The following is a 14134-nucleotide window of genomic DNA, read 5'->3' as shown; positions in this document are numbered from 1 at the left end:
ACATGCATATCTTGCTGTGTGGAATATTTTCCTACTTATTTTCATTTTCTGAATTCTCACATCAGTGTTTTCTTTTTTCTCCTGTGAAAGTGGTATAACCTTTATGGGTCAAGTTTTTCTGGCTTTTGACTTTGAACTTCCTTATTTTAATGAATATTCTCTGTATATAAATATGTACTTGTATGTTCTAATTTCATATAATACATTTCTTCTGTTGCCTAATTACTTGGAAACTATTTTTGAGAGTTTATAGTTTATAAGTAGCATTTTATTTTTCTGAAAAATGGATGTCTGTCAACTTTTAAAAAAATCATCATACAGTATTTTACCTGTCATATTTTTCAGAGATTTTTCTGGGTTCTGCTGTTTGTTGTCATTGATCATAGGATGAACAGATGGGACACTCTGTGTCTTTAGTTTAGCATCAAAATAAATGATTGTCTTTAGGTATAGAATAAACCCAATATGGTACAACTTCTTGGATGGAGAACTGCCTTAGAACTGGAAATGAATTTGGTACTATCTGTTGGGGGGCAAAAAAAGCCTTGCTGAGAAGAATCAAGTAGGCAATCATTGGTTGGCATTTTGAACTATTTCAAAGAAAAAACAGTTTTTAGAATTTTAGAAACACCTAAAGTATGATAAATCATACACATCTCTCTGTTCTGTTTTTATACGTAGTCTGTTGTAGTGAATCTTAAAGGGAATGATAATGGTGATGATGGCATCATGATTTCTTTGATGGTTTTTGAAAAAACTATATTCTTCCCACTTAGATATTATCAATACTCCCTTCCCTTGTGCTTGTCCCCAGATAATTGGAATGTATTGGAATAGAGAAAAGATCAAGTACACTGTTTTATAGGAAATCCTCTTGAATATTTTAAGTTCTTTGTATCACTTAGCTACTTAGTGATACAGTGATGCTATACAGCAATCAACCACAGAATCTCAGTAAATGCTTCAGTAATGTCAACTGTCATGCATCTGTGGGCTGTATGGGTGGCTCTGCTCTAGGCTTTGTATCTCCAGATTGTCTGGGGTGACAGTAATCCATCTGCCTCATTCTGGTGCCCATGTTAGATAGGGAGCAGTTATCCAGGTTATGTTCTGGGTGATGGCAGAAGCATGAGACAGCAAGCTTAGCTGTGTAGCACATTTCGAGCCTCTATTAGTGTTGTATCTGGTAAAATCTCATTGGCCAGAGCAGGTTAATAAGACCGAACTAAAAGCAAGAGGCAGAGAAGTACCCTTTGTATACCATGAGCACAGTAATAGAGGTAATGTAAAGAATTAGGACCAATAATTCAAGCTCATGCCTAACTCCTGCCAAGTCATTTTGAGTTTAGCTACTTTTTGGAGGTTTTTCAATGCTTTTCCAGTCCTCATTTTGCCTGTTGTCAAAGGGAAACTACCAACCCCTCTTTGTTGGATGTATCAGAGGCTGCATGGTACTTATGAAATTATCTAACCTCCTTCACGTGTAATTAAAAGAATTGGAAATAGAACTTTGGAAACATACTTTGAACAAATTTTTTTCTCCTTTCCCCTTTTCTATAAGTAATATTAGCATGTGACAGTTATTTCTTTGTTACCCTAAATTTCTTACAAACTTAATATCCTCTCAATGCTGATGCTTCTGCATACTCAGAACAAATATGTGCCTCTTTATGTGTATGTATATTTTTTTGCTTTTAGAAGTTTTATTTTTTTTTAATTTTTTTTTTAATGTTTATTTTTGAGAGAGACAGAGACAGAATGCGAGTGGGTTAGGGGCAGAGAGAGGGAGACACAGGATCTGAAGCAGGCTCCAGGCTCTGAGCTGTCAGCACAAAACCCAACGCGGGGCTTGAACTCATGAGCTGTGAGATCATGACCTGAGCCGAAGTTGGACGCTCAACTGACTGAGCCACCCAGGCGCCCCTAGAAGTTTTATCTAAATCACGTGTTTAAAAGTTTGAATTTTATTCAAAATCTTTGATTAGTTGAAGTCATTGATATTCAGGTGTAATACACAATGTAGTTAAAATAAAAGGGGTGAAAACATTCATTTACTTCTCTGGTTTAATCGTATATTTTAATCTCTTTAAGGATGGGCATCATGTTTTCTGCCTTTAGTTTCTACTCATAATGCCTTGTGAATGAATTTATGAAAGATATATTAGACTTGATCAAACCTTTTCACTAAAAAGAATGTCAGAGTAGTACTGTTTATATTCTTTTATGGTATTAATGCCGATACTTATGATAGGGAATATTATAATATCAGTATGTTGAGTTGAGTTTATGCCTTAGGATAATTGAGTATGTGAAAGCAGCTGATAGTAAAGTAACATTGTGGTATAATCCCTTTATTAGTTGTGTTATAAGGTGAAAATTTGTTTATCCTAAAATTTATGAGCATGGTTTAAATCCATACCTTTTTCTTTTCCTTATTAGCCCCATTTCTGTGTCATCCCAATTTGTGGATACGCTATGGTGCCGTAGGATTTATCACAGTGGTGGCTCATCAAATAAGTACAGCTGATGTATACTGCAAACTGATGCCTTACCTTAACCCGTATATTACTCAACCAATAATACAGGTATGCTTGTTCCAACTTGGAGTCAATCCTCTCCAAACTGCACCCCTTAAAAAAAGGTTTAGAGAGTCCTATTTTTATTTAAATGTACAAAGATTTAAATTGGGCTACAGCATTTTCACGTTCCTGTAAGTTAATGTTATTGGAACAAACAGTACTAAAGGTGAGAAAAGTTCAAGAGACTTATGTTATCCATCATGTTATGCATAATATAGCACTTACTAGTTCATACTTTATTTTCTTATGTGCAGTGTTGTAAAACATCTACTGTTAACGGGAAATGCAGTGGAAACATATATTGATGGACCTCTGCTTTTATTGTAAAAAATATAACTGATTTCAGCCAAACTCAGCATGTATAATAAATTGGAAAAAGCCTTTTACAGATGTTTGGTTTTTTGGACCACTAACTGGTTCTGATTTCTTCTCTGTTCTTTTTCTTTTTTTAAAAAATCTAATCTTTTAAAATCTTATTTAATCTTTTTTTTTTTTTTTTTTTTTTTTTTAATCTAATGACTTGTCTCCCCCACTCCCTTCCCAGTATAGCACTTGATGATAAACTTTGGGTATTTGTTTTGTATAAGGCAGTTTTTTACCCAGCTTGTTATACCCTTCATCTTCCTGGAAAGCTCATTATCAAAATACATATCTATCTAAATTGAGTGAACTGTTGAGATATGATTCTGTTTGTTAAAATACTGTGAAATGCCCAATTTTTTGGTAAAACTGTGTTTCCCTTTTGCAAATTCACATGCTTCTGGCTCCTAGTACTTTTATGTTCCAATGTACCTTCCTTTGGTTGGAGAAAATGACATTGGATATCTTCTGGAGATGAGGAGGCTTGGCTGTGCCTTCTGTCCTTTTCCTCATAGATTTATCTGTTTCTGAGGGTCATTATTCTTTTATTTCATAGTTTGTAGAATTTCTAATTTTTATCTCAGCAATTTATATACATATATAAGGTAATATTACTAGAAAATATGCCTTTTTTATTTCTTTTATTTTTTTAAGTTTAAGTAATCTCCACACCCAATGTGGGGCTTGAACTCGACTCCAGGATCGAGAGTTGCATCTCTTCCAACTGAGCGAGCCAGGCACCCCATCCATCTTCCTTCCTTCCTTCCTTCCTTCCTTCCTTCCTTCCTTCCTTCCTTCCTTCCTAACAGAGAGCACACATGGGAGTAGGGGAGGGGGAGGAGCAGAGGGAGAGGGAGAATCTTAAGCAGGCTCCATGCTGAGCATGACACCCCTTTCTTTTAAAATTTATTGAAGTTCCCTTGGAAATCAGGTCTAGAGAGTCTTACTACTTTTAACTAGTTATTCTGTTTAGAAGTTTGTGACGGGCACCTGGGTGGCTCAGTCATTTGAGTGTTCTACTCTTGGTTTTTAGCTCAGGTCATGATCCCAGGGTTCAAGCCCTGCCTTAGGCTCTGCTCTGAGTGTGGAGCCTGCTTAAGATTCTCCCTCTGCCCCTCTCTCCCTGCTTATGCTCGCTTTCTTTAAGATAAAAAATTTAGAAGTTTGTTTATTAAACTCTTATAAAACAGTGTGGAGAAAGTATCCTTGGGAATTAAAAATTACTTGCGTTTGTAATAACTTAGTGGTGGTTTATTGTAATCTGACGCTAAAAAATAAATTTGACATTAAGTGTTTTTTAAGAAATCTGCATCACTCTCTTTGTTTTCTCAGGAAAAAATATATATTTCATATTTCATAATAAAAAATATATATATATAGTTTTATTTTTTGAGAGACCAGGATTAGGAGTTGAGAGGCTAATGATACATATGCTTCATAAATCTTACCTTTCTACAATTTGAATTAGACAAAAGATACCGTTTTATGCTGGTTTCGCCTGGCTAGTTTACCAGGTAGTTAAATAGGTCCAAAGAAAGTCCTCTTGGTTACTGTTAGTATGCTCATCCTTTTTATTATATATGTGTTGACAAGGAGGGTGTCCTTGGGGATAATAAAAGGAAGGATTTTAAGAGCTCTGTGGAGAGAGTAATACTTTTTAGAAGTGGTTGAAGCTACTGAGAAACCTAATGACTGATGGGCACCCCTGTGATGATTGAGCTTCTTTTCTTGGTCAGTACCTGTTGGCTGTTAGACCTGTGAGCCACGGGTACTTTTTTGATCTAGGAGGTCATCACATTTGGCATCCAGAAAAAGGCTCTTTGTCATTTTCTAAATTTTTCCAGCCTGGGTATATATTGTTATTCTTCCAATATGAAAGACACAGATGTATACTCAAATGCTGACAATGACAAGAAAAACCTTAGCTCTTAAAGGTCATTAGTATTCTTTTTTCTTCTAAGCAAAATCACAAATGTTGGTATCTCCCATTTTCTTAGAAAATAAATACCTATGTTAACACAGGTTGTATTTACTGTATATAAAAATAACTGTAATGTATGTTGTATCTTTGGTTGATTCTTTTTATTTTTCTAATATAGATTGAAAGGAAACTTGTTCTACTCAGTGTTTTAAAAGATCCAGTAAGTCGTTCTATATTTGATTATGCTTTGAGGTCTAAAGATATTACTAGCTTGTTCAGACATCTTCACATGCGCCAAAAGAAGCGAAATGGGTCTCTTCCTGACTGCCCCCCACCGGAGGATCCTGCCATAGCACAGCTTCTGAAGAAATTGCTCTCACAGGTTGTATCACCTTTCTGAAATCTTACATTTAAACACAAATTCGCTAAGAACATTCAAGCATCCATTTAGCTATTAAATTTTTTTTGGTTGATTAAGTCGCATCATAAAAAGTGAATAAAACCTGGCAAATATATACATTTGCTTTGGCATATTGGAGATGCTAGGATGATGATAAGGCATTAGTTTGAGCTAAGTAAGGAATCATGGGAGACCTGTTAAGTTTCTTTTGTGATTATTGTCTATGTAAATAATGGAGAAAGTAGATACAACCTTAAATTTGAGTAATATTCTTGATTCAGTTCCATATTTCACCAAAAAAAAAAAAAAAAATTCAATTAGAGGAAACATTGCAAAGCACAGATGCACCACAGAAAGATATTGGTTTATTTTAGTTCAAATGTAAAGAGTTCTTGCTACATGCAAACAGCAGAAATAATTGGGATTTATAATGCATCTTAGAATGAATAAACCAGTTTCTGTTGTATATTAAAAGCCTATTAATTTCTATCATTTAACAAGTGATGTTAAAACTAATAAGTAATCTTTTTATTATCCTTGGAATTAGTAAGGCCTCTTTAGAAATAGTCCAGATTCAGTGTCCTGTTTTAAGAGGGATATATGGAACTTAGAGAAGTCAAGATAGAAATGAAAATGGCTGGAAATAAAGAATACAATTTATGAATAAATGTTCCATGAGCCTTAAAGCAAATACTGAGAGATAACTTTACTGATGGTCTTTAAGTCTGCAGGACATTTTGGTTAAGAGAATACTTGTCAGTCATGTCTTGTCTAACAAGAAGATGAGAAAATGCTTCAGTTGCAGAGAGAATTAGACCAATTTGAAGATATAAATCCTTTCTTGTATTGTACTAGTCACTGAGTGTCCAGTGCTGTTTCAGGCTCATATGTTGCTTTAGGTGATTGAATATTGAATATCCCATCTCCTAGGGAGCCTGGTCAATAACCATTTTGGTTCTTTTAGGTCTCAATTTGCCTGGAGGCTGGAGCTGCCTCTGAATGCCCCTTCCAGACCAGTGGTTCTATTTCCTATATTTTAGAAGACCTAATTTGATATGACTTGAATTACTAAAGAGCTTTTTCTTTGGGTCTTCTTTTAACCTTGTCTCGTACATTAGATGTATTAAATATTTTAGAAAGCAATTTATGGAAAATTGGATATTGAATCGCAGTTTTCTATTGTTTCTCTTGAGTAAGTAATCCTTATCAAAAAGACTTCAGCATGCAGTAAAAACCACCCCAATTTAGATGTTTCTTTGGGTTTGGATGGTGTGATTCTTTGTACTCCTCTCTCTCTCCTACAAATTCTGTGTATTAAATTAAAAGCTTCTGTACTAAAATTTCACACTAAGTCATTGGTTACTTCATGGAGCCTCTCTAGCCCCTCATTCTTGCTATTCATCTTGCTGCGGGTATAGGTTTTGCCACTGCCATGGGTGAGAGGAGGGAGAGGGAAGGAGCAGTTTCTGTAGCCTTTTTACCTTCTGCTTCCTGTTCTCCTAAACCCTTCTACCATTGCTGCTTCCAGAGTGCCAGCCCTCATTTTTGGGTACCATGATGAAGTCACTAAACTCACTGATTTGTATTCCTCTGAATATTAGTGCTTGATGTATTCATTTGTCTGTCACTTGTACCCACATTTGTATCAGTAGGGAAGGAGGAACATGTTTTCCTCAGTTTTATGTTTTTTCTGTTACTAACAGTTTTAGGAGACTCCTAAGGGTTAGTAGTACTCTGTTTCAAGGGACAGGTGCTACTAGTAGAGGGGAGAGCAAGCCAGAGTCTCTGAGGTCCTCAGAAGAAGTAACAGCAGAACAATACCAGGCTCCATTTTTTGAGGACCTTCAACAAATCTACCACTGCAGTTGGTGCTTTCCGTATTTTGTGACTGATCTTATAACAACCTTGAACAACAGATGTTATTCCCTATTTTATAGTTAAGGAAACTGCAGCCCAAAGAGGATAGTTAAGTTGCCTATGCTCACACAGTTCATTCAGCTTAAAGCTGACATTTGAACCTAAGCCAGTCTAACTCCAAATCCCTTCCTCCTTCAACATGCCATCTGGCCTCAAAATAAAGGACAGGGAGCTAAGACTGAGAGACTTGTTTGAGGTTTTTATGGACTTAGGAAGATTCCATGTGCAGTTCATCTCCTCCAGCCCCTTGCACGCCTTTTATCTGCTTCGCTTCTTTTTGGTCCCTGTGCTACCTTTCTTGGCATTATTTGCAGAGGCTTGGAGTCAGGGGGAGGCTTTGGAGGTGGGAACTGAGTCCCTATTCCTAATGTCAGGAATACAGAGGGAAGGATGCTTTTAGCCTCTGCAAATGCGAATTCTGAATACGCCTACAATTTTTCCCCCCTTGGGGTTTTATGGTGCTTTTTGTATAGGACTGTACTTGAGATGCATCATGGGTAAAATAGACTTTTCTAGACCAGCCTGGCATTGTTTCTATGGGAAGATATGTTCAGGGTTCTGGATAATAAACTTTTATTTTTTTAATTCTTAATTTAAAAAAAATTTTGAGTTTGTTTATTTGAGAGAGAGAGCACGAGTGGGGGAGGGGAAGTGAGGATGGGGAGAGAGAGAATCCCAAGCAGACTCTGCACTGTCAGTGGAGAGCCTGATGCGGGGCTCGAACTCACGAACCGTGAGATCATGACCTGAGCTGAAGTCAGATGTTTAATTGACTGAACCACCCAGGCGCCCCATGGAAAATAGACTTTTAAAGTACACTTTTGAAATATATGGTAATTAAAATCTGCCTAAACTCCAGATTTTTAATAGGATTTACCTTCTGGAGGTGATACATGGCAGGGCTGTTTTGGAATCTCATTCACAAGACTGTCTGTTTTATTTGTATCCATTTGATCACCCGCTAATACAGAATAAGAATATTCTGATTTCTGGGGCACCTGGGTGGCTCAATTACTTGAGCATCAGACTTCGGCTCAGGTCATGATCTCACAGTTCGTGAGTTTGAGCCCCACATCAGGCTTGCTGCTGTCAGTCTGTTAGTGCAGAGCCTGCTACAGATCCTCTGTCCCCTTCTCTCTGCCCCTCCCCACTTGCACTCTGCCCAAAATAAATAAATATGAAAAAAAAAAAAATCAATCCTCTTTAAAAAAAAAAAAAATATTCTGATTTCACTCCTTTAAAAAATGGCAAATACTAAATATTTTTGATTTTTAAAAGATTTTTATTTGAATACTTTTTGACTGGTAGTATAGACACAAGGTGTAAAATTAAAAAGATATTGGAAGATACATAATAAAATGTAAGTTTTCCTCCAATCTCTGATCCCCAGCCACCCAGTTTCTTTTTCTGTTGATTGTGAATTTTATGTTGTCAGAGTGCTGAATTTCTTGATACAGTGTTGGATTGTTCTGTTGTACAGTTAACTTATTTGGAATCAGTTTGATCCTTTTAAGCCTTGTTTTTTAAAAAAGTTTTAAATCCGGTATAGTTTACAGTGTTATATTAATTTCAGGTGTACAATATAGTTATTCAACAATTCTGTACATTATCCACTGCTCAAGATAAGTGTACTCTTAATTTCCTTTACCTGTTTCACTCATTCCCCCACCCCCACCCCCACCCCCCCTCTGGTAACTATCAGTTCTCTATAGTTAAGAGTATGTTTTTGGTTTGTCTCTTTTTTTTCCTTTGTTCATTTGTTTTGTTTCTTAAATTCCACACACGAGTGAAATCATACAGGATATGTCTTTCTCCTTTTTTAGCATTATACTCTAAATCTATTCATGTTGTTGCAAATGGCAAGATTTCATTCTTTTTAATGGCTGAGTAATATTCCCTATATATCTTACATCTTTATCTATTCATCTATCAGTGGACACTTGGGCTGTTTTCCAAGTTTTGGCTTTTGTAAATAATGCTGCAATACACATAGGAGTGCACATATCTTTTCAAATTAGTGTTTTGTATTCTTTGGGTAAATACCCAGTAGTGGAATTACTGGATCATATGGGTAGCTCTATTTTTTTAAATTTTTTGAGGAACCTCCATACTGTTTTCCACAGTGGCTGCACCAGTTTGCATTCCCACCAACAGTGCATGAGGGTCTCCTTTTCTCCATATCCTTGTCAACACTTATTATTTCTTGTCCTTTTGATTTTAGTCATTCCAATTGGTGTAAGGGGATATCTCAGTGATTTTCATTTGCATTTCCCTGATGACGAGTGATCTTGAGCATCTTTTCACATGTCTGTTGGCCAGAGAGACAGACAGACTGAGTGTGAGCTGGAAAGGGGCAGAGAGAGAGGGAGGCACAGAATCTGAAGCAGGCTCCAAGCTCTGAGCTATCAGTACAGAGCTCAACTTGGGGCTCGAACTCAGAAACCATTAGATTATGACTTGAGCTGAAGTTGGACGCTTAACTGACTGAGCCACCCAGGTGCCCTGACCTCTGCCTATTTTTTAATTGGATTATTATTATTATTTTTTTTTTTTATGTTGAGTTACGCAAGTTCTTTTTTTTTCTTTTCTTTATTTTTGAAATATTTTATTTATTTATTTTTTAATGTCTATTTCTTTTTGAGAGAGAGAAAGAGACAGTGTGAGTAGGGAACGGGCAGAGAGCGTGGGAGACACAATCTGAAGGAAGCTCCAGGCTTTGAGCTGTCACGCCGCGGGGCTCGAATTCACGAACTGCAAGATCATGACCTGAGCTGAAGTCAGATGCTTAACAAATGGAGTCACCCAGGTGCCCAAGATTTTATTTTTAAGTAATCTCTATACCCAATGTGGGGCTCGAACTCAAAACCCAAGATCAAGAGTCATGTGCTCCACTGACTGAGCCAGCCAGGAGCCCCTATATATTTTAGATACTAACCCCTTAATGGATATCATTTGCAAATATTTTCTCCCACTCGTTAGGTGGTCTTTTTTGTTTTGTTGATGGTTTCTTTTGCTGTGCAGTAGCAAAAATGTTTTTTCCCATTCATTAGGTTGTCTTTTTTGGTTATTGATGGCTTTGTTGATGCCTTCGTTTGCTCTGCAAAAGCTTTTAATTTTGGGTAGTCTCAGTAGTTTATGTCTGCTTTTGTTTCCCTTGCTTGAGAAGACATATCTAGAAAAATGTTTCTATGGCCCATGTCAAAGAAATTATTGCCTATGTTTTCTAGGAATTTTATGGTTCCAGGTCTCAAATTTAGGTCTTTATTTTGAGTTTATTTTTGTGTATTCTGTAAGGAAGTGGTCAGGTGTATTCTTTTGGATGTAATTGTCCAGTTTTTCCAGCATCATTTATTGAAGAGACTGGCTTTTCCCATTGTATGTTCTTGCCTCCTTGTCATAGATGAATTGACCATATGAGTATGGGTTTATTTCTGGGTTCTTTATTTTGTTTCGTTAATGTATGTGTCTTTTTTTGGTGCCAGTGTCATAATGTTTTGATTACTGCAGCTTTACTTATTTAAAAAAAACTTTTTTAATGTTTATTTTTGAGAAAGACATACACACACACACACACACACACACACACACACACACAGCATGAGCTGGGGAGGGGCAAAGAGAGGGAGACACAGAACCTGAAGTAGGCTCCAGGCTCTGAGCTGTCAGCAGAGAGCCTGACATGGGGCTCAAACTCACAAGCTGTGAGATCATGACCTGAGCCGAAGTCGGACGGTTAACCAAGTGAGTCACCTAGGCACCCCTACTGCAGCTTTATAGTATATCTTGAATTCCTCAATTGTGATAGCTCCAGCCTTTTTTCTTTTTTCTCAGGATTACTTTTGCTATTTGGGGTCTTTGGTGATACCATACAAATTTTAGTATTATTTGTTGTAGTGCTGTGAAACCTGTTGGTATTTTGATAGGGATTGCATTGAATCTATAGGTTGGTTTGGGTAGTATGGACATTTTAACAATATTAATTCTTTCAATTCATGAACACAGTATGTCTTCCCATTTGTGTCATTTTCTTTAATTGAATTGGGTTTTGATTAAATTGAATTTCCCATTTAATTCATCAATGTATAGTTTTCAGAATACAGGTTTTTCATCTCCTTGCTTCAGTTTATACCTAGGCATTTTATTCTTTCTGGTCCATTGTAAATGGAATTTGTTTTCTTAAGTTCTTTTTCTGCTGCTCTATTATTAGTGTATAGAAATGCAACAGATTTCTGTGTATTTATTTTGTATTCTGCAACTTACTGAGCTCATTTATCGGTACTAATAGTGTTTTGGTGGAGTCATTAGGGTTTTTTTAAATTCAGTATGATATCATCTGCAAATAGTGACAGTTTTACTTATTCCTTACCAATTTGGATGCCTTTTATTTCTTTTTCATGTCCAATTGCTGCAGCTCAGACTTTCATTATTATGGTGAATAAAAGTGGTATGAGTGGACATCTTTGTCTTAGTGGATCTTAGCAGAAAAGCTCTCAGTTTTTCACCATTGAGTATGATGTTACCTGTGGGTTTTTCATATAAGGCCTTTATTATATTGAGGTATGTTCTCTCTAAACCATTTTGTTGAGAGTTTTTTTTATCATGAATGGATGTTGAATCAAATGCTTTTTCTGTGTTTATTGATCATATAATTTTTTATTCTTAATTTTGTTAATTCTCCAAGATTTGCAAATCTTGAACCACCATTGCATCCCTGGAATAAATGTCCCTTGATTGTGGTGGATGATTTTTTTAAATGTATTGTTGAAATCAGTTTGCTCATGTTTGTTGAGAAATACTGTATCTATGTCAGAGATTTTGGTCTGTAGTTTTCTTTTTTTGTGGTGTCTTTGTTTGGTTTTGGTATCAGGCCATTAATGGCCCCATAGACTCAATGTGAAAATTTTCCTTTCTCTTCTGGTTTTTGGAATAGTTTGAGAAGAATAGATATTAACTCTTCTTTAACTGTTTGGTAGAATTCATCTGTGAAGCCATCTGGTCCTAGACTTTTGTTTGTTGGGAGTGTTTTGATTACCGATTCAATTTTATTTCTAGTAGTTGGTCTGTTCCAGTTTTCTGTTTTTAATGTATTAAGTAGATTTTTATTATAAAAACACATAAGTGTAAATATATAATATATAGGTAATATAAAGTAATATAAATATTCTGTAAAATTTTTTTATAGTCTGGATTTTGTTTGCTGATACATTGAGTATTTTTGCATTTAGATTCATAAATGATTTGTCCTTCAGTTTTCCTTTCTTATAATGTCCTTTAGGTATTTATACCAAATACTGAAAGAAAAATCCTGACTTATAATCTTGTCTTGAAATTACTCCTAATTCTTGAGAGTTTAATCTAAATCCTTCCTGTTTAGGGATGATTGTTTGCAGTGCTCTGATTTGGTGTGTGTCATATGGGAGTCTGGAAACTGTAATATGATTGTATTACTGTTTTAAAAAACAATTTTGTTTTCCCCATGGTGCATTTCTAGCTTTTTTTAATTGAGAAAATTCGCACAGAAAATAATTCACATTTTCATCATCCTGGAAAGAAACCCCATGCCCATTAGCAATTATTCCCTGTTTACTTCTCTCTCCAGCCCCTTGCAACCACTAAATCTACTTTCTGTTTCTAGGAATTTGTCTATTTTGGATATTTCCTGTAAATGGAATATATACAATATGTGGCACGTTTATGTCTGGTTACTTTCACTTAGCAAAATATTTTCAAGATTGCTCCATGTTACATGGCATATGTTAATACTTCATCCCTTTTTATGGTTCTTATGATGACCCTCATTTTGTGGGCTAGAACTGAGACCTCTCTCTTGTGAACTAAGATGTAGTCTAACAGAAAGAATAGAACTCTTACTACAGCTATGAAATTGTCTATGCTAAGCAAATTTTAGGAGGAGAAGTAAAAATAAATGAAGAATTTCAGGCCAGTGTTGGAAAAAATTCAGTTAGAGATCCCTCTATGATTATTATACTTTAATGCAATTTCATTTTATTTTTTCTTAGCTTTCTAATTTTCTAGGGTTTGTTTGTGTCCTATTGTGACTGTGGGTTGTGAATATTCTTTTAAGCTCCAGTAGGATTCTAATTAAAGCCTCAGGGGAATTGCTATTTTATTAATTTTTTTTTCCATTGGCATTATAAAAACATTATAGAGGATTCTGTGGATGGTTTGAAAGTAAAGAAAAAAATGCAGAACTATTTTGTTTATCAGAATATTTCACATTGAATTATTGAAATTAAGTATTTAGTATTAATTGGCTGTCAGTTTCAAGTATTCTAAGTGCCTTGAGTAGAATAACTTAACTACAATTTCAAAGTAGCCCCTCCCCCCAAATTGTAAGATGGGTGCTAATAATTACTTCATTATCTTCATTTTCTGGAATCAGTAGACGTTTAGAGAAATTGGGTAACTTGCCCAAGGTTACACATACAGTAAGTAATGGAGCTTGAATGTACGTAGGCAGTCTGACTTTAATTATACTATTTCCCTAGGGTGTGTTGCTTGCATTTGCAGGTCAGCCAGCATGTATCCATTTCTGAGGTGTATAGAATGTTTTATATACCATAGAGGGCCTTCACACGTAGTGTCTCATTTAATATTCTCAACACATCTAGGATAAGGGTGAAGCATATAGACTTTCTCTTGCTTAATATTGTATTTCCAGAATTTTTGTTTAGATAGTAAATGTTTGTTTATTCAAAGTTGCATATGAAACATGTACTAGATACCAGGCACTGTATTAAGTTCCTTGGAGATTTCAAAGGTGAGTTATACTTGAATGCTCCCATTTAGAAAGAAAACTAAGATATAAATTATGATACAAAATGGAAAGTGCTATAATAGAGGGTATTCTGGATGATCAGAGTAGAGATGTTTTTCTATATTGATACTTTCTTTTTCTCTTGTCTTTGTTTGCTTCATTTTACCATTTTGACTCTT

The 14134-nt window shown here is 35.6% G+C and overlaps 1 protein-coding gene across 1 annotated transcript in view; it reads left to right on the top strand.

Annotated features, from left to right (window-relative positions):
- The window catches only part of PIK3R4 (phosphoinositide-3-kinase regulatory subunit 4), a 72709-nt gene that overhangs the window by 24658 nt on the left and 33917 nt on the right, over window positions 1-14134 (top strand). The window contains exons 7-8 of the mRNA XM_058729868.1: window positions 2440-2585; window positions 5039-5242. Of these exons, the coding sequence (XP_058585851.1) occupies window positions 2440-2585; window positions 5039-5242 (350 nt within the window). The remainder of the gene's footprint in view (window positions 1-2439; window positions 2586-5038; window positions 5243-14134) is intronic.

The sequence above is a fragment of the Neofelis nebulosa genome, chromosome 5, assembly GCF_028018385.1.
Source record: "Neofelis nebulosa isolate mNeoNeb1 chromosome 5, mNeoNeb1.pri, whole genome shotgun sequence".
In the NCBI taxonomy this organism is placed as follows: domain Eukaryota; kingdom Metazoa; phylum Chordata; class Mammalia; order Carnivora; family Felidae; genus Neofelis; species Neofelis nebulosa.
Note: the sequence above shows the minus strand (reverse complement) of the source record. Positions and strands in the feature narration are given on the sequence as shown.